This window comes from Lathyrus oleraceus, chromosome 3, assembly GCF_024323335.1.
Source record: "Lathyrus oleraceus cultivar Zhongwan6 chromosome 3, CAAS_Psat_ZW6_1.0, whole genome shotgun sequence".
NCBI classification, from domain to species: Eukaryota; Viridiplantae; Streptophyta; class Magnoliopsida; order Fabales; family Fabaceae; genus Lathyrus; species Lathyrus oleraceus.
In genome coordinates, this window is record NC_066581.1 from 22395928 (window position 1) to 22416067 (window position 20140).

General features: G+C 32.7%; 2 protein-coding genes across 4 annotated transcripts; both read right to left on the reverse strand.

Annotated features, from left to right (window-relative positions):
- Positions 1 to 318: 318 nt before the first annotated feature.
- On the reverse strand, positions 319 to 3527 carry LOC127132200 (low-specificity L-threonine aldolase 1). 3 transcript variants are annotated; one of them, XM_051061097.1, is made up of 10 exons: positions 2932 to 3527; positions 2221 to 2674; positions 1939 to 2050; positions 1816 to 1866; positions 1657 to 1728; positions 1426 to 1558; positions 972 to 1030; positions 789 to 889; positions 596 to 662; positions 319 to 497 (listed from the first exon to the last, which is right to left on the reverse strand). In XM_051061097.1, the coding sequence occupies exons 2-10, from the start codon at positions 2661 to 2663 to the stop codon at positions 459 to 461; spliced, it is 1077 nt and encodes a 358-aa protein (XP_050917054.1). In that variant the 5' UTR covers positions 2664 to 2674; positions 2932 to 3527; the 3' UTR covers positions 319 to 458. The 3 variants fall into 3 exon arrangements, with proteins under 3 accessions (XP_050917054.1, XP_050917055.1, XP_050917056.1); XM_051061098.1 differs by having other exon boundaries at positions 2221 to 2668; positions 2932 to 3007; XM_051061099.1 differs by lacking the exon at positions 1816 to 1866.
- Positions 3528 to 4348: 821 nt separating this feature from the next.
- LOC127132201 (protein CHLOROPLAST J-LIKE DOMAIN 1, chloroplastic) lies at positions 4349 to 8842 on the reverse strand. The gene is made up of 10 exons (XM_051061100.1): positions 8504 to 8842; positions 8318 to 8417; positions 8126 to 8230; positions 7285 to 7362; positions 6613 to 6668; positions 6137 to 6194; positions 5877 to 6002; positions 5662 to 5757; positions 4955 to 5026; positions 4349 to 4663 (listed from the first exon to the last, which is right to left on the reverse strand). The coding sequence occupies exons 1-10, from the start codon at positions 8590 to 8592 to the stop codon at positions 4601 to 4603; spliced, it is 843 nt and encodes a 280-aa protein (XP_050917057.1). The 5' UTR covers positions 8593 to 8842; the 3' UTR covers positions 4349 to 4600.
- Between the last annotated feature and the right edge of the window lie 11298 nt (positions 8843 to 20140).

Consider the following 20140-nt stretch of genomic DNA (forward strand, 5'->3'; position numbering starts at 1 on the left):
TTGTATGCTTGTGTTGCTAAATCTAATCATAATCCATATATATATATATATCATAGCAACTCACATTGTTTCGATCAGTTTAATGACTGGATCCAAAGGTTTTTCTTCTTCCAAAAACACATTCAATCAAATTCAATCATATATGAATCATTCGTTATTAGATCATTTCTGATCCCGCTCAAAATATTTAATTTTAATGAGAGAATTGTATTAATAGTTACACATGAGAGTCAATGTTTTTTAATCAAAAGCAAACCACCATAATTTGGGTTGCATTCTTCAAGATGATAATTTAGCTTTGTAATGATCCAAATGCAATTATGAATTACACATTCTTACTATGCTTCATATATTATTTGGGTTACAAACAAAACAAAAGGTTCATATTTATTCATACATATGCAACATCATGAGAATGTTACTTTTCAACAAAAGCTTACAAACTTGAAATTCTTCTACTAGTTGCCATTTTCATTTGGTCCTCCACCAACAACATGCTGCAACATTCAATAAAATCATGAAACATAAAATACATGCCAAGAAAAGGAATGCATATAACAAACAAAAAGACTATAATCATAATCATAATCATCACCTGAAAGCGCGACAATGCGTACTTCACATCGGTATCTGATATTTGGTGGTGGAACACAACTCTCAATCTATCAATAGTAAATAATATTGAAAATAATGATAAGATTCATATGAATTATAAGTTACTTTAACTAAAAGTTTAATTAATACTAATTTCAATTATCAGTAACAATGTAGAGTGTGAGAGACAAGACCTTGATGAGCTTATTGGCATGAGAAGGATACCATATTCTTCTAAGTCCTTGGATAGTTTTGCAGCTGTAGTTTGTAAACTTTCTTCAATTTCAATATATACCTTGTATGAAAATCAATCAGAGAAATGATCAATAATGAATTGTTGTAATAATATCAATGAAAAGAACATATTAAATACTTACAATATTGGTTTCCAAAGAAGATGTATTCACTCTCAATCCTTTAATTTCATTCAATCCATCTAAACGAGAATTTGGAAGAAAAAGTTTAAAGTGTGTGTTTATCATTGTATAATTCTTCAAACAAAATATCTAGGATTCCTTTAGAACATGTTCACATCTATATAGCACCGACATTACATTTCTGACACGTATCATGGTATGTATCAATATTGTGTCTGTGTCTGTATCACTATCTGACATAACATGTGTCGGTATCTGACATGTATCACTGTCTGACAGACATGAAATGTGTTTGTATCTGACATGTGGTAATGTATTAATATTGTGTCTGTGTCTGTATCACTATCTGACATAACATGTGTCGGTATCTGATATGTGTCGATGTATCAATGTTGTGTCTGCGTTTATGTCTCTGGTGTTTGTGCTTCAAAGGTTACCAGAGTATGGAACATACCAGCCAAAAATCTAGCATTCTTGTGATCACTTTCTAGCTTTTCAACATTTTCCTGTAAAGCAACAAGTGCAGCTGCACAAAGGATGCCAACTTGTCTCATTCCACCACCTAAGGTCTTTCTAAGTCTTCTAGCCTAAAAAATAGCGAATATTATTAATATCAAGTTCTTCTTTCAAAAGGAATAATATCACTTCTATTGTATTCGCATTCGCCACAAAGATTTTGAAATACCTTGGTGATAAAGCTATTCGAACCAACAATTACAGATCCAACCGGAGCGCCTAGACCTTTCGATAAGCAAACCTAATTCAAAGTAATCACTTAGGAAAATATTTACTCTAGACGATCCTTTTCATATAAAAGAAAAATATAAGATAAGAAGAAACACGCCGATACTGAATCGGCCGCTCGAATAAGCTTATCCACAGGAACATCAAGTGCCTAAAAAACCAAAATTTTCTGTCATCATAGCATAAGGTAACATCATAAGTAAGACAGAAAAAAAATACTCACAACTGATGCGTTAAATATACGAGCTCCGTCGATGTGAAGCTTCAATCCATGCTTCTTAGCAACCTCTCCAACTCTATCCGTATATTCAACCGAAAGGCATCGACCACCAGTGCTGCATTCAGGAAACAAAAGTATGAACATTCATACCATTGAAAGATATTGCAGTTACTCTGTAGTCAGAGACATAGACACATTTGACCGAACTCCTCACTTATGAGTAAAGTATGAGCCATATCCAACGGATTGTTACTAAACGAAAATTTCGAACAAAAAATTACTTACTTTCCATGAGAATTTTCCAAGCAAATGAGCCTTGTGGTTGGATAAACAAGCTCCCCCTTTGGATCTCTAATTGCAGCTTCAATCAAATCAATGTCCATGGTTCCATCTTCATTGTTTCTAACTGTTCTTGGATGTACACCTCCAATGGTTGCGATACCTCCATTCTCGTAAATATGAATATGCGAATTATCTCCAAGAATCACTTCACTGCCTCTGATATCACAATGAACAAGCACAGATATGAGATTCCCCATAGTTCCTGATGGAACAAAAAGAGCAGCTTCCTTGCCAGTTATCTTTGCCATCTCCTTTTCTAATCGAAAACACGAAGGGTCGTGACCAAGAACATCGTCGTCGACCTCAGCATTCGCCATAGCAACTCGCATTGTTTCGGTCGGTTTCGTGACTGTATCCGAACGAAGATCCACCGTCCGAGTTACCATTTTCTCTGACACTTACACAAAAGGCAAAATAATCAACATGGAAACACACAAACATGCATATTCATAAGGTTATTGAAAATCAAGTTGTTCCTTATGATTTTTGTAGCATAGTTGATAGCTTATGAATACACTTTATACAATAATCTTAACTAATATAACAAATCTTAACCAACATGCAATTAGTACTAAACAATTTGTAACTGACTTTTAACCATCTCTAATTAATTCTAACAGATTAAGAAGTTGAAGAGGTAGTGATTAATTATACCTGATTCTCCAACAGAAACACAAGTATGAATATGAAAATGTTGGTGTTTAGAGTTGAATATCAAGAAAATCAACAAGTCTTATTTCTTACAACATAATATATATAGAAAAAAATTAATATAATCTTATTTTAAATTGAAATTTAATAGGATTAGATTACGTTATTATCTATGTCACATGGTCGTGGATTTATCAACCAACCATGAATATTCAATCTCAACAACCAAGATATGTCTCTATCCTTTTTTTGTCATTTTCTTTTTAAAATATTGTGAAAATAATGACTTATACCAGTGGAACTGTCAAGTTTGGGAATATGAAAGAGAGAGATTTAATGAAAAAAAATGATTTTTTATTATACAAATGTAAATTTTGCTTAATTCAAAAAAGTTGTATAAAGACTTAGCAGAGAAGGAGCAAAAGCTCAAGGATGTGAAGGAAGAAGATTGGAAGGATGAAGATTGAAAAGAGTTAGATCTTGAAGCAACCATAGTCTTATATACTTTAAGAGAGATGTTGCATTCATGGCCAATGAAAAAACAACTATTTTTGGGGTGTGGGCAAAGTTAGAGACCAACTTTGTGACGAAAAGTATAAAGAATAAGATTTATCTAATATCCAAACGGTATACTAGCAAGATGGAAAAAGAAACCTTAATTCATGATTATATATATTCAATTAGAGAATAAAAAATGTACGATGTATGGTGAAGTGATGAAATAGAATCTTAGAGCGATGAAGTAAGCTCTGATACGAAAGAGAGGGACTCGACCTGCAAGGTTAACATCATTACGCCAAAATCAGTTATTTAGTGAAAAGTGACGTGAGAGTGAAAGTGAGACTGAATTGAATCTCTGAAATAACACAAACTAATTTTTATATAGTATGTGCGATTAAAACCTCATGTATGTGATCGGACGTTTTATGTGTGACTATTTGATAAATTCCAAAATTATGTGTTTTTAAATATACATTTTAGGACACTAACTTATCTAATAAGTAATGTTATGAAAATCCCCTAATTCAATATAAATAGTGGATAAGCTTGAATTCTAGCATATTTATGAATACTAGGACGAAGGTGGAGGCTTCAATTCAATACCCCCTATAGATAGAGGTCTCAACATCCCATTTCACTCTTTCACATTACAAAAAGAAAATTTGAGTAATGTGGCTCATTAATAATACGCATTTCTGGTATGATGTCAGTATAAAATTAGGTTACATTTTCAAATGCACACCTTTTACACCGTTATATTATAAGAATCCTTGTAACTCTGCTCTTACACATTTTCTTGGTTGAATGTGGAAGTCTCAAGGTCTAACAACTTAATTTTTCAAGACCTTGGAATTGGTTTTCCTTTCTTCAATGCATTTTAACTAGCATCATTATAACCATCAAGGAACTTCGAACAGAATAACCCAACTGAGTATCATACTGAAATTCAAAAAGAACAAATTTTCCCAAACCAAGAAGAAAATAGAACAAAACTTTAAATTGGCACTCTCTCCTACTTTAGAAGTACAACTATTTCTCTTTTGACAAAATTTGAGTGAAACAACGATATAACTCGATTCGTAATAGAAAATGAAAAATCAAAAGAAGATTAGTAACACAGTATTCGATCATCACCAGATTGACTGGTTTCTTTGTCTTCAAGAAAGGTCCACTATCGATAAAAAGATCCCAAAATATAAAGCATGACTGCTGATGATGCGGTGATTATCAACTCCTGCAAATACAACGAAGGTCTCATATTGCTAATAAATGGAAGAATGATGAAAGATCACAAATATCTAACGAGGGCCAGGACCTTTGGACCTTTGCTCTTCGCTTGAGAAAATATTTAACACCAAGGAAATTTCATATTGCAAAGGACACGTTCATAGAAAATTGCAATCTATAAAAAAAAAATAAAAAACTGTAGCTGGTACCTCTACTTTGTTCGTCATATTATTCCTAAGGTTTCTGAACAATTATATCTTATATATTTTTAGCAAGGAAGGACTGAATTGATCTATACCTGACTGTTAAAAAGAATAGATGGAATAGAACCACTTGCAGACTCAATTATGTTTAAACCCACAGTGAATGCCTGCAAGAAATGCACGAGAGTATTAATAGCGATGTGGAATATTAATTTTTGAGTAATAATATGTGTGGTAAAAAGAAAATAGAAAACTTCAGGCGTATTTGACTATAATGAATTCTGAGATAAACAAAATAACTGAATAACATACCGAAAATATATTTTCAACTAAAACCTAAACTACATAATATAAATTATTTTGGGTATCATGAATCTGATGGTGTATATCTCTGAAGCTCAATCTCTCCCAAAAGAAATAACTTGCCAAATTTCCTCCTACAATTCTAGTCAAAGTTCAGCACAGTGCAAAAGTCCGATTTCTGTAAATCAGTAGCAATATATTTCTTCTTTAAAAACGATTTTCAATTCAAATAATAGTTTCAACGAAGATTAAAAGAAAATTATGCAATTATGTCTTTTCACAATATCATGATGCAAAATAATTCGGTTTCAACAAAAGAAAACTGGGAAGGAAGAAGATAAGGTGAACCAATCCCTCTCTCACTTCCTACTTAGTCCTACTTATTTTCTTCTTTTTTATTTAAAAAGAAAATCATACATAGATTACGGAAGCCGAAAAATTGGAATATCAAAAGGACTGATCCTTGAATCACGCAAAAAGATCTGATGAATCATCATACCACGGATGAAACAGCTACACATCCAAAAACCAAGGCCAGTGACCGGAGCAGTCTCTTTCCCATGCGCAGTCCTTCTCCTGGATCTTCACCATCTTCCTGTAGCCAAAAAAATTATGATTTACGAACGATACAATTTAATGAAAATTTAACATGGTTAAAAAAATAGAAAAATTAAAGATTTTATTGAATAGGTTGTCATAGAATATGAAACTCACAGTAATTGTGGAGCTTTTAGGAGATTCAAAGGATTTTAACTTCTCAAAAAGCCTATAAACAAAAGCAAAAGCTAAAAACTGCAAAGGTTTATATTCAGCACTGCGAGTGACCACGATCCAAGCTGTCTGCAGAAGGATGGAAAAGTTTCTGATTAATATTACATCAGAATACCTAAGATCAATATAGTTTCTGAGCAAGTGAGCATTTATATTTTACAAAAAAATAAATGAATAAAATCAACTATTCATTTATTACTCACAAAAGCAGCAGATAATGCCAAGTTGATGCGCATATCATTTTCACTTGATTTAGCAAACCTGAAATTGCATTGAAGAAAATGTTGAACAAGGTGAAATTGACACTGGAAATAAATGTCAGTTCTACACACACAGGAAAAATGGGCTTTTCCTTCCAAACGGTTGTTTCCAAATGTAGGTGAAAATAAACAAATCTAAATATAAATGATTCCCGGCATATGTATTTCATAAGTTAGATATACCATGATCTTCTCTAAGTAACATGAGTAATTGGATCATATCAAGCATGAAAGAAATCCTATCTAACATAATTCAACCATAAAGTGGGTGGAATTTTCGAGGGGGGAGATAAGAGAGATACAATTCTCAAGAACAATGCAGCAAAATAGACATGAATTATATAGATGAGGGTAAAGTAGTGTATAGTAACACTGCAGCGAAACTATAATATCATTAACCAAGAGAAGCAATAACAAACCTTGGTCCCCAAGGTATAATTGGCTGCTTATCGGCATACTTTATGTCCTTTGAAACCTGCATTCCGCTTAAAAAAATGTAAGATTTTGAGAAGCAAACAAATAAAAAGTTAGGGTGGAATATTGGGGGAAAATGGGAAGTGGGCACAATATAACCTAGATGAAGTGAATGAATTAATTCTTTTTCATAAAGTTATCCCCTCCAAAGATAGTTGTTTGTTTTTCAATATCTACTACCCATGCTAAACATGAAGGAATTGCATAGCAGAGGTAAAAACATGCTTGTGTAGGTAAACTGTGCATATAATGATTCTATGAACACGAATAATGATGAATCATAATCTTGGAAGTTGATTCATTGAAATAAAAAGTGTCAAGAATTCAAGATCAGAAGACATTAATTCCTCCCAAATTCTTCGTATGCATTATTTATAGGCGGATTGTATTCATTGTGAATTGGAAAAAAAGAAGTCAACAGAGAAGTTCTATAAAAAGCTGCTTCATCAAAGGAAGTCCAACGAATGTAGCATGCAACAAATACTTACAGAACTAAAATAATAAAGCGATTTCAATCTCCAAAACAAACCAAACAAGAAGTGTCTATGTGCCATCATATCTTCATATTTTTTGTGCGATTTCAAATGCTCAGAAAAATAAAGATACCACTACTTTACCTTAAATGATCCAAAAGTCAGACCCTTTTTCCGATTACTCAATTGAGACATCATAACTTTGTCATATGCCTTTTCTAGCTGGACCATACATTCACAAAATCCCATGTGTTAGTGCATTAAACCTTAAGGAAAAACATATAACAATATGGATTTTTAATAACCTCCTAAAAAACTGAAATAATAAAAAACATTATAGGACACATCAGTAGAAATTCATTTAAGCATGGACAGAATGGATTAGAAATAAAGACTAGAGAGTAGAGAAACCTTAAGGCTCTGTTTGAGAGCTTGAAGGAGAGGACTTTGGGGGGAATGAAATAGAGAAATCTTTCACCTTTTTTGAGAGTGTATTTGTACAGTATAATAAATAAATGTTTATAATTAATTTATTTTAGCATTGAGTATTATAACAAGTAGCCAAAATCTTCCTCCAATGCAATTTTTGAATTCTCCCAAATTATGGGGATTTAGCATATTGAAGAAAAATGACCCACCCACCCACCCACCCCACTCCCAAAGCCGACCATTATTTCCACTCCATTCTTCCTTTTTTTCAAAGCCCTCCTATCCCTTCCTAAACTCCCAAACAGACCCTAAGTATACTTCTCCTGAACATGAATACAATAATTAAATCTCACCCATTAGAAAATTGGAAAACTAGCAGCCAGATCAGTAATGACATCAAAAGTTGTCTCTTAAATTTGTAATTATTATACTCTCTGTGACTCTGTATTTCATGGACTAAGTTACACATCTCAGTAAAATAATAAAATATTAATAACAGTTACCAAAATCATTGTTCCAGAAAACAAATCTAACATATAGAGAACAGTTAACATACTCTAGAAGCAGTTTCTTCGTCACCATTGTTCTCAGCCTCCTTCTTTTTTTTGGTATATGCTGCTTTGATATTGTCAAACTTGTCAATAGGGCTTACACCTAGAACCTATATGAGATAATGAAGAACACAATGGCATACATAAATAATAACCAATTTTACACAAACAAGTGAGGATAATGAAGTAAAGTTTACCTCATAAGGATTTATGTCGCTATTAGGATTAGAACTTCCTGCTGCAGAAGCAGAAGCACATATAATCGTTCGTTTATTCCATAGTGTTCTCTTGGAAAACCTGCAAATTGAAAGCGAATTTCAGTTCAGGATAAGAAATTAATCTTGAAAGTGGAAGAATAAGAAGAAAAGTGAAGTGACGAAAACCTGAGAGAGGATGAAAATTGGGGACGGAGATGGTTGCGAGAGGAATTCAATTTAGGGCAGTGCAGTATGTTTGAGATTGTCAAAGCCATCGGATTATGGTGTCGCCGTCGCCGTCGCCGTCGCCGTGAAAAGTTGTTATTATGTGTGTTTTTTGTAGGGTTTAAGTTTCTATCTTCTTCTTCTTTGTAGAGAAGAAAAGTGTAAATAGTTGCCACCAAGTAACTAGACTCCAATTTCCCACTCGACGGTTGATTCGTGTTCGTGAACGGACAAAATTTAGCGTGTGTTTGATAACTGGATATGTATGTGGTAGGAAAATTGATTTTTAAATAAGTGATTATGTTAAATTGTTTCGGATTATAGGTAACTTAAATGAAAGATTTTTTGGGGGGATTAAAGGTAACTTAAATGTAAGTTGATTTATGTTTATACGAAATTTATACAAAAATGAGTAGCAATAAATTTATAACAAAAAAATTTAGAATTAAAAATTATAATATATAGTTTCAATTAAAACAATAAAATTTGTTGTTATAAAAAAATATCTTTAATATGGTTTGGTTTTGACGAAGACAAATAATTATTAAAAAGAAAAAGTTAAAAAGGGTTGAAGACTAGTGTAAATCAAAGATGAAGATTGTCATAAAGAATAGGCATTGGAAATCAAAGTGAAAATTGAATTGATCGTCAAGTCAAAGGTATACATTGCGATTCATATTATATCACTTTGGATGCTCAGAAATTTCTCTCAAACTTCATCTATAATCTTCTTAAAGATAATGCATGCAAACAAGGAAATCCTAGCCATAAAATGTTGTACTTTTCACAAAAACTTTAGTGGTAGTCGATTATAGGTATGTCATAATCGATTACGAGCTTTCAGATTTTGAATTTTCTAAACATTAACGACTAGTAATCGGTTACCACTTAGAAAATTACAACTTTTTATAAAATAGTATGTGTGTAAAGCAAGGTAAAGCTTCATGGAACCATTTCAAATCTATACATCCATCTATAGAGGTTCCTAAAGGTGTATATACATCAAAAAATAAGTTACCCCATTCATACACTACTAAAAAATATACATTCAGTGACACAATATTACAACGGCCATTTTGCCACCGTGGTCATATCACATTTTTCACACGCATGTTTTTTTTATTAAGAAACTTTTCATCTTGGTTCCTAAAATTAACCGCGGTCATAGAATTCGGATGACAAGCTTTGAATCTCAGCATCAACATTTTTTCATTTTTTCAATAAAAATAAGCATGTGTCTCTTCATATTTATTGTTATTTAAAAATTAAAAGTATAACAACTACGGTTGTTTCATTCAACCATGGTTATATGTTCCATATTTCACTACGGTTGAAGCTTGCAACCGTTGTGAAGTTATTTCTCACAAAATTAAAACATAACAAATACTTCATTTTGTTCATAACACACAAGGATGCCCTAGCGAACGAGACGACAACAATAGCGAAATCTTCACCATCTTCATTTATTTATGGAAACTAAATCGCCATCCTCTTCGAATTACGGTATGTTACCATTCTATCTCTGACGCTTCTGAATGCTTATGTTCTTCGTTAGGGTTATTTACCATTCCTCTCTCTCTCTCTCTCTCTCTCTCTCTCTCTCTCTCTCTCTCTGACGCTTCTGAATGTTTATGTTCTTCGTTAGGGTTACTGGTTTCTTTTTTTAACAAATAAATGATGTTGGATATGTATATGCATTTAATCATATTAGGATGTTGTGTGTGTAGCATTAGTGTGTCATTTACATTAGTCTTTTGATATAAATTTCAGAATTTGTTATGGATCATAGTTGGATGAAAGATGATAGATTAGGTCTAGTGTATGAGAAGGAGTTCTTGAATTTGCCGGAAAAAATATTCCCAACAATAATTGTATCTTTTATTGTTCTTGTGTTATTTGCGGGAATATCAAAAAATGGTCAAAGAAAGAAATATTACATCACCTATGTTGTGATGGAATATGTCAAAATTATACAACATGGACGTGGCATGGAGAAATGGATAGTAATCGAAATGCGACGTCACAAATGGATGGAGATGATGAAGATATGGATGATCGACTAGAAAATATGATTTGTGATACTGGAGAATCGTCTTATATGAAAGTATATATTTATGATACTTTATGTAGTGACAAAGATGAACATTTATATAAGGAGTGCATCAGGTTTACATGATTGTCTGTGTTGTTAAAATTGTTTAATCTGAAGGCAAAAGGTGGGTAGTCTGATAAAAGTTTTACATAATTACTTTATTTGTTGAAACAAATGCTTTCAGAAGTTAATTATTTGTCAGATCGTTATTATGAGGCCAAGAAGATATTATGTCCAGTGGGTTTGGAGTATGTCAAAATACATGTACGCCTTAATGATTGCATATTATACAAGAAAGAGTATGAAAATTTAGATCAATGTCCAGAATATGGTAAGTCATGCTACAAGTTGAAGAGTAATAATGGTGATGACAATGACAGTGTTAGTAAGAAGGGTCCTCCTACTAAAGTGTTATGGTACTTGTCAATAATTCCAAGGTTAAAGAGACTTTTTGCTAATGTAAATTACGCAAAGAATATTAGATGGCATGCATATGAAAGAAACTGTGATGGAAACATTCACCATGTAGCTGATTCTTTGCAATGGAAGAAAATTGATTCATTATTTCCGGATTTTGGCCTTAAGTCAAGAAATCTTAGGTTTGGTCTTGCCACAGATGGAATGAACCTCTTGGGTAATCTGAGTACTAAACATTCTTTGTGACCTATTCTTCTCACGATTTACAGCATATCACCTTGGTTGAGCATGAAGCGCAAGTATATGATGTTAAGTATGATGATTTATGGAATAAGACAACCTGTAAACGACATAGATGTTTATCTCAGTCCATTAATTGGGGATTTAAAACTTTTGTGGGATAAAGGTGTTGACGTTGATGATGCATATTTTGGTAAAAAAATTTAAGATGCGTGCAATGTTATTTTTCACAATCAACGACTTTCATGCATATGGTAATTTGGTTGGATATAGTGTCAAAGGACATAAAGCGTGTCTTATATGTGAATCTAATACATGTTTTCACCAGATTGAGTTTGGATAAAAGATTGTTTACCTTGGGCATCGAAAATTTCTAAAATCCAATCATCTTTATCGTAGATTACGGAAGGCTCTTAACGGAGAGCAAGAGCTTAAAATTGCTCATAAACCTTTAACTAGCGATAAAGTTTATCATTGACAAGAACACCTTATTGTTGTCTTTGGAGAGAATAAAGATGGTCCCATTGAGAGAAATATTTGGAAAAAAGAGACGGATGTTCTTTGATCTTACATATTAGTCTATACTCGATGTAAGGCATTGTCTTAATGTGATGCTTGTGGAGAAAAACATGTGTGATAGTTTGATAGAAATAATTCTAAACATTCCTGGAAAGACTAAAGGTAATAATAATTCCTAAGGTTTGCAGACTATGAAATTCATTATACCAAATGAAACAGTCTCTTAGATCCTAGTTCGATAGGTTGACCCAAGTTTTTAAAGAAGATGGATTTACTCAATGTCATCTAGATCATACAATGTTTGTCAAACATTCTCTAGATGGAAAGACAACCTTATTTATTGTCTATGTTAATGACATTGTCAGCATCGAAGATGATCATAAGTAAGTGTAACATCTTAAAAAACTCTTGGCAAAAGAATTTGAGGTCAAAGACTTAGGGCAACTCAAGTAGTTTCTAGAAATGGAGGTTGCTTGAACAAAGGATGAGATTTACATGTATCAAGGGAAGTATACATTGGACTTACTCCAAGAAACAAGGATGTTTGGATGTAAGGCAACAAATACTCTTATAGAATTAAAAAAAATAGAATATTGTAGAAGCTAATATAGCTAGGTACCAAAGTCTAGTTTGAAAATTGATACACCTAACTCATACTAGACCGAATATTGGATTTGTTGTTAGTATGACAAGCCTCCATATGTCCAATCCCTTAGATGCCAACATAAAAGCGGCAGTGAGGATCATCCAATACCTGAAAGGTACTCCGGGAAGAGGTATATGTTTCAAGAAAAATCCTAACAATGGCGTTAAGATGTACACAAATTCATATTGGGCATGTTGTGCAGCAGATTGAAGGTCAACTACTGGGTATTGCTCTTTCGTATGAGGGAATATGGTTACTTGGAGGAGTAAAAAACAATCAGTAGTTTCCAGGAGCAGTGCAGAAGTTGAACTAAGGTTCGCGGAACATGGAATTTATGAGGGAATTTGGATAAAAAGGATGCTGGAAGAACTTAAGGTTACCATTGAACACTCAATAGAAATTCTATGTGACAACAAAGTTGCCATCAACATGGAAAAGAATACAGTTCATCATGATATAACAAAGCATGTGAAAATTGACTGAAATTTTATAAAATAAAATATTGACCATGGTGTCATAAGTATCACTCATGTGTCATCATACAACTAAACAACAAACATTTTAACTAAAGCTCTTCCAAAAGCACGTTTGAAGACAATAGAACCAACTGGGAACGATAGACATCTATCACCCAGATTGAGGGGGGTGTAGAATAATGTGGAAGATTCTTTATATCAGACAAAATCATGCAATTTTGTCTTATACTAATGCAACATTATTTATTTCCTTTCTTAGTTATTTCAGCATTAATAGGAAACAACTAGTCCTTGATATTTAGGAATAGGTTTATTGTACCAGATACTATTGTAAATTTATTTAAACCAGTATTTGTGATTGTTTTTAATCATCAAAAGGAATAATAATAATCCCTTTTCTGCAAGGATACTCATATAACTTACAATCGATAAACATAATATCTTTTTACACAAACTTTGCTTTCGCCATGCAAAATATATTATTTTTGAAACTCTGATAAAAATCTTTTTCAAACAAAAGTTTTATTTTGGGAAGTATATTCACCCCTCCCCCCTAGACCGTTATTACTCCATATTATCACCCAATAAAGGGAACCACAAATGTAGGTTTATGGTATCCCAAACAGAGTCTATGTGATTTGGTTGGATATTCTGATTCAGATTATGCATGATGCAAAACTGATAGAAAAAGCACAAGTGGAACATGTCATATATTAGGGGATGCTTTATTCTTTTATGTCTTGCAAAAATCAAGCATGTGTTGTCTTAAGTACTATTGAAGTAGAGTATATAGCTACTAGAAGTTGTTATGCATAGGTACTTTGCTTGAAGCAACAATAATGTGACATGGTTTAAACTTATGATGCATTCCATTAAGAAGTGATAACACTAGTGCAATAAATTTAACCAAAAATCCAATTATGCACTATATATCTAAACACATAGATATTCGACAACACTTTTTAAGCGATCATTTGTATAAAGGAGATGTAGACATTATATTTTTTGACACTCATGATCAATTAGCTGGCATTTTTAAACCTCTGGATAAAGATCCTTTTTAAAGTAATAAGAGAATTGGGAATTTGGAGGAAAACAATATCTGAGTTAGTATTCATCTGATATACATGTTGATGTCTTGATCTAAATCGTTTCATATTCCTCATCAATCATCATAAGGTATATATCCTACATTGTTTCATGTATTTTTTTACGTCATTTAATGTGTGTGTGTGTGTGTGTGTGTGTGTGTGTGAATATGTGATGAATTATTCTTTGTTATTTGTTTGCATCATTAAAAAAATAAAAATTGGGGGTGGTAATCGATTACGGGTAGCTAGTAATCGATTATAAGAGAAAAAATTTGGCCAAACTTGAAACTTTTTTAAAACAGACCCAAGTCGTAATCAATTATGACCCATGTTGTAATAAATTAGGAGGATACATTTTGGCCAATATTTAAATCACAACCCTTATTTTTTCTACATTTCATCTCTTCTCACTTTGTAACCGAATACGACACTTTTCCCCCTATAAACCCTAATTTCTCAAATATTTATCTCTTGATCTTTCAAGATTAAAATAAAGCAAGAAACTCAAATCAACTTAAACTCACACCCAATACTTGCCCTAAATTCATCTCCTTCTCTCAAAAATCCCAAAATCCATTTTTCTCAAGAAATCACCATGAGCTCAAGAAGAACTCTAAGAACTAATAATGTCTTTGCATGAAGGGTCGCAAGAAGGAATCAAAGTATGAATCCTTTGGACCTGTCAAGATTAATGTCTACTCCAGAGAAAATTTACCACTTCATAAATGAATTTCATGATTGAAAAATCATCAGTCCAAAGTATGGTACTCTTCCTAACTTTAAACATTTCTCTTTTTCAAATTTACTAATATCCTAAAACTTAGAGGATTTTTGTGAGTTTTTCTAGTGATTATTCCCTGATTTTGGTTAGGGAATTCTTTTATAACTTAGAATTATGAAGGAATAACCTATATTCTTAAGTTAAGGGTAAATAAATTCATTTATTTACTACAAAAATTGGTACATTTTTTTGGTATTCCTAGTGTCGGAACCAGGTTTCATTTGGATAAGCTGTGTGAATGAGAAGGGTTTGATAAAATGGAGTTTTACTTATCACTTTATCGTATGTCTAAAAGTGATATTATGAACAAAAGGCAGAGGGATGACCAAGGCTTTTCCTATGTCTGGTTGGGTATTATAGGTTTAACAGTGAATAACAGGACGTTGCATTACTTTTTGTGTTACATCCTCGTTCCAAAATTTGGAAATTATCCGCAATTTAGTGAGTTTGAACTTTAACTTATGTATGTTTTACTCAACAACATTCCTCTCAACTAGGCATATTTTGTTAAAGTTCACATGTATTTATCAAGGGAAAAACTGCAGGCTTACCATATGCTAAGGAAGTCTCTTGAATACTTGAACTTCATGATGTGGATTTTAGTGGAGAAGTCAAAATAGCAATGTCTGGAGAAAACCTCGTTGATTTGGGAGGTCTTACTAAAATGGGGGTATTCTTTGATAAAAGAAGAAACACTTATGTTCATAAGAGTGATTTGCTACCTCCATCATTTTCTCCTTCTTCATCAGCCCCGTCTTCATCCGCACCATATGTTCCTCAACCTGTGTCTGACCAACAAGCCATAATAACAAACCAAAAGCTCATGGATTAACTTCTTTGCGTGCAAGGTTTTATGACGAACTTGAGAAATAAGGTGAATACAGGTTTTGCAAATTTTCACACTAAAATGGATGGCATTTGCTTCAGGCTTAAGCATATTGAATGATTTTCTCATGAAGAGGGTGTTGATAAGGATATTAACGAGTAAAGGGTTTACCATGTGTTATGTTTTTGCATTAATGTTTTCATTAGAACACATAGTTTCTCTTTTATATGTGTTAAAGTACTTCTTTTCGTTGTATGCGCGTACTTTATGGATTTGTTTACATTATTATGGTATTGTATTTTTTTTCATTATGTGTATGCATGTATGAATGTTATCAAGTGCCCCTCTATCTATGACCAGAAAAGTTAGGTTTATATTGTGTTTTGTGGATAAATTAAAATTACAGGTTTATGAGATGCAAAGACTGCATCATTTAGCAATTGAGGGAGAGTTATACAACTAAGGGGGAAATTTTAAAATTTTACCAAAAATACAAGAACGAAACGGGTTTGTCATCATAAAAAAGGGGATATTATGAAGAAGGTCTCTTCTACTTGGTTTAGTTTTGATGAAGATCAAAGAATAATAAGTTAAAAAAGGTTAAAGACTAATGTAAATCAAATATGAAGATTAACATGAAGAATAGACATTGGAAATCAAAGTGAAGAATTGAATTGATCGTCAAGTCAAAGGTATACATTGGAATTCATACTATATCACTTTGGATGTTTTAAAATTTCTCTCAAACTTCATATGTAATCTTCTTAAACATAATACGTGCAAACAAGTGAAGCATGGCTACAAAAATAATGTACTTTTCACAAAAACTTTAGTGGTAATCGATTACAGGTATGTGATAATTGATTATGAGCTTTTGAAATTTGATTTTTCGAACATTAACAACTAGTAATCGATTATAGCCTATTTGGTAATCGATTATCACTTGGAAAATTGAAATTTTTCATAAAATAACATATGTGTAAAGCATGGAAAAGCTTCATGGAACCATTTCGAATTTATACATCCATCCATAGAGGTTCCTAAAGGTGTATATAAGGCTCTATACATCAGAAAACAAATGACCTCTTTCATAAAATCATTTTCATACAATTCAAACATTCTTTCAAAGTGTTTACTCAATTTCAAGTTTTTGAAACTTTACATACTTTCCAATATTTTAAAAAGTTTCATCAAACATTATGAGCACTCAAGGAATATTAGTTTAAATTTTGATATAAAGAAATAGAAGATCAAATATTCAAGAATTTAACTTGGAACTCAAGCCCGCAATAAAACTTCTTCAAATTCATTTACGAAATTATGTACGTTAATTAGTCATGAAGGTTGTGATGATAAGTGATTGTAAAAGAGAAAGTTGTGTTCTTTCTTCAAGCGTATGTGTTATAAGGTTGTAAAGTGGTATTAGTGAATACTTGTAAAAAAATCTAAGCATAGTAGAAAATCCTCTAAGGAAATAGAGGGACTCAATGAACACTTAAGTTGGTAGGGTAAGTAATATAAATATTTGTGTTCATTAATTTATGCACTTTGAATTTATGCACATTACATTAATCTAAAATTAACATTCATACTATTACTTCTAATACATTAACAAGTTAAGAAACTTAGCACAAAAATGAGAAAAAAAATCAGTAATCCTAATTCACCCCCTCTTTGATTGTATCTCATAGTTATGGTTCAAATCATTGTTCTTATATAAGTGTGACCTCGTGTCACACCAAGGTACGACTCATTACTCACTTGTAAGTTCCTCATCTCTAACTTCATTGAATTGTACATTGGAGTGTTAAATTTTCATATACCACCTTTCGTCCATCGGAGACCTCCACCATTGTGTCTGAGACTTTCCACAATGGACTTAATCAACCTAAAATTAATTTTCTTTTCCATTTCAAATAAGTTGCACCGTATGTAGGAAGTGTCTCTTGATTCTCACAAAATTGTTGGACATATGAATTCGCACGCAATAGGGGGATGAATTGTGTGTTTAAGAAAAACTTGGATTTGAATAAATTTTAGGGTTAAAATCAGGGTTTGAAAACATTTTTAGAAAAGCTTTAGAGTTATACAGCAGAAAATAAATTGTAGAATATAAAATGCGGAAGTGTAAAGAGTTAAGAGAATAGATGAACACCAAGAATTATACAGGTTCAGTCAAAAATGACTTAGTCGTGTTCCCAATAATTCATCTTGAAAGTATCCAATAAACTTAAGATCTTTTAGTAGGTTAAACTCTCGAATCCCCTTATACAAGGAAAAATGAAGTTTTTGGTTAACTTCCAACCAAACATTAAACATGGGAGAGAAGTAACGAGTCTTCCTTCCAAATGGTGGATCAAAGCAGTTAGTCTCCTTTCCATATGAATCTTGGAGCGGTTAGTATTCAACCATCAAACAAACATTGGGAGATTTTAACACTAGAATGAGCTCTCAAACCTAAACCTTGGTTTTATACGGGACTAACCAATAACCTGTGATATTTTATCATCGAGCTGATCTTGAACTGAAACAAACTTTTAATACCAAAGTGGGCTTTAAACTAAACTTGGTTTTATCATGGGCTAACCAAGAACCTATGAGATTTTACCACGAGTCAATCTTGAACCTAAATAAGACACTTGATCACACAAATCTCAAACTTAACCTTTTTACGGGTTTAACTTCTAACCCAAACAATCAATCCCTAAGTGGATAAAATGTTCAACCAAGGTATAAACATAACTTCCTTGGTGAACTTACAAAGCTACCCTTTCGGAATTACAACTTCCTCACTCGAAAAATGACATACTCGAAAAGCACTTCGGCTAAACTTTTAATGAGAGAAAGTAAACAATTTTTTTAGAGAGAGAGAGTGTGTGTGAGAAGTGAGAAATGAAATCACATTTCTGGATGATGTTGAAACTTGGAAGTGACCTCTATTTATAGGCCAGAGGTTGACACTTTAAAAATGATTTTCTTTTTTCTTTTTATGACTTGCAAATCGATTGGAATTATATCCCAATTGATTAATAGACTTAAATTAATCTATTAGTTGACTCAAAAAGTAAAGGAAATATATCTAGTTGTTACCAGTCATTAAGGCACTGTCCTAATCGATTAGGGAGCATTTTTGAAATTATCCAATCATTTCCATAAGGTGCCAATCGATTGGCAAGAGCACAAACTTGCCCATATCTTTTCTTACAATTCCTAACTTGTTTGGCACAACTTTAAGGTATTTTTGAAAATGTTTTCTTAAGAAAAATAAGTTTAAAACTTGTTTTCTTGTGTGTGTATGTGTGTGTGTATGATTTAGCCATTCACTTTTATGAGAAGGCCCTTATGCTTTACAATGTTTTCACTCAGACTAATCGAGGTAGATCTTCCTTATACTTCAAGACTTTGTCACGTGTTTTCTTGCTTGTAGACACTTGTTTGAATTCACTTGAGACGAGACTTAAGTTATATTTCATTTTGTTGTCATCATAAGATATACAAGTCCATCAAACCCTAATATCATGATTTGCATCTTTAACCGCTTATGCTTGACTTGTTATTAAGGACTAGTTGTCCTCATTAGACATCAGTTGTCATCATCAAAAGTAGTTGGCCTTATTAAAGTCATGTCACCTAGAAGTAACCTATAAAACAAGGTTCCACAAAAATTCCATGTCTAATTATGTGATTTCCTCCATTGCAAGGTTACAACCATTTATGTTAGCTGATTCACTTATTGTTAACCTTTTATAACCACCAGCAATGGAAACTTCCAAAGCCACTCAATATGCAACTCTTTGTGACGCCTCTTCTCCTCAAGACACCATTAAAGTGATCCTCACATTCAAATTTAGAGATTCATTTCTCCCATATGAAGTAAAAGTCCCAATTCCAATAAATTCACTAATCACTGCATCTCGCCGGATCTTGGCTTTTCAACCGGTTGGATATGAAGTTTTTCAGTGTCAAATGTTGAAGTGACCTTTTCCTTCTCTGCAGTTATAGTCGTCATAGACGGAGATGTCTCAGAGCCTCCAATGACTCCGGGAAACTTTTGGGATACATGTACTAAAAAACTTGTTGCAAACCTCTATATCATGATTGTGACTCAACTATGGGTATCGCAACACGGTTACCCTTGAATAATTATGATGGTTTCCCTATTTCTCCTTCTTCACCAAAGAGAACACTCCCTCGTTAGGTCTATTATGGGAGGACTACCCCGCACAAAAGAAGCTCTCAATGGAGCTACAAAGAGACATATATTTTTGTTAGTAAGAGTGACTGGAATAACAAACTTCAAGGTACCAAGGATACTGATTGAAAAGGGAATATTTTGTGACATCATGTATGCTGAACCTTTTGAGAGGTTAGTCTTAAAATAAGATAGGTTATCACCCTAAGTAGGCACCGATTTACAAGTATTCAATGGTTTTGTAACCCATCTCTAGGGCTACATAAAACTCATGGTTACTCTCAAAGAAGAAATAAATGTAAGGACGTTATATCCAAC

What these genes read in the sequence shown, in the direction of transcription:
- LOC127132200 (XM_051061097.1), bottom strand. Translation starts at nt 2,663, where the DNA reads ATGGTAACTCGGACGGTGGATCTTCGTTCGGATACAGTCACGAAACCG. An exon ending in CGAATAGCTTTATCACCAAG is followed by an intron (nt 1,559 to 1,656) that starts GTATTTCAAAAT and finishes GCTATTTTTTAG; the next exon opens with GCTAGAAGACTTAGAAAGAC. An exon ending in CTTCTTTGGAAACCAATATT is followed by an intron (nt 890 to 971) that starts GTAAGTATTTAA and finishes TTTTCATACAAG; the next exon opens with GTATATATTGAAATTGAAGA.
- LOC127132201 (XM_051061100.1), bottom strand. Translation starts at nt 8,592, where the DNA reads ATGGCTTTGACAATCTCAAACATACTGCACTGCCCTAAATTGAATTCC. An exon ending in CAATTTTCATCCTCTCTCAG is followed by an intron (nt 8,418 to 8,503) that starts GTTTTCGTCACT and finishes TTCAATTTGCAG; the next exon opens with GTTTTCCAAGAGAACACTAT. An exon ending in CTAAAAGCTCCACAATTACT is followed by an intron (nt 5,758 to 5,876) that starts GTGAGTTTCATA and finishes TTTTGGCTACAG; the next exon opens with GAAGATGGTGAAGATCCAGG.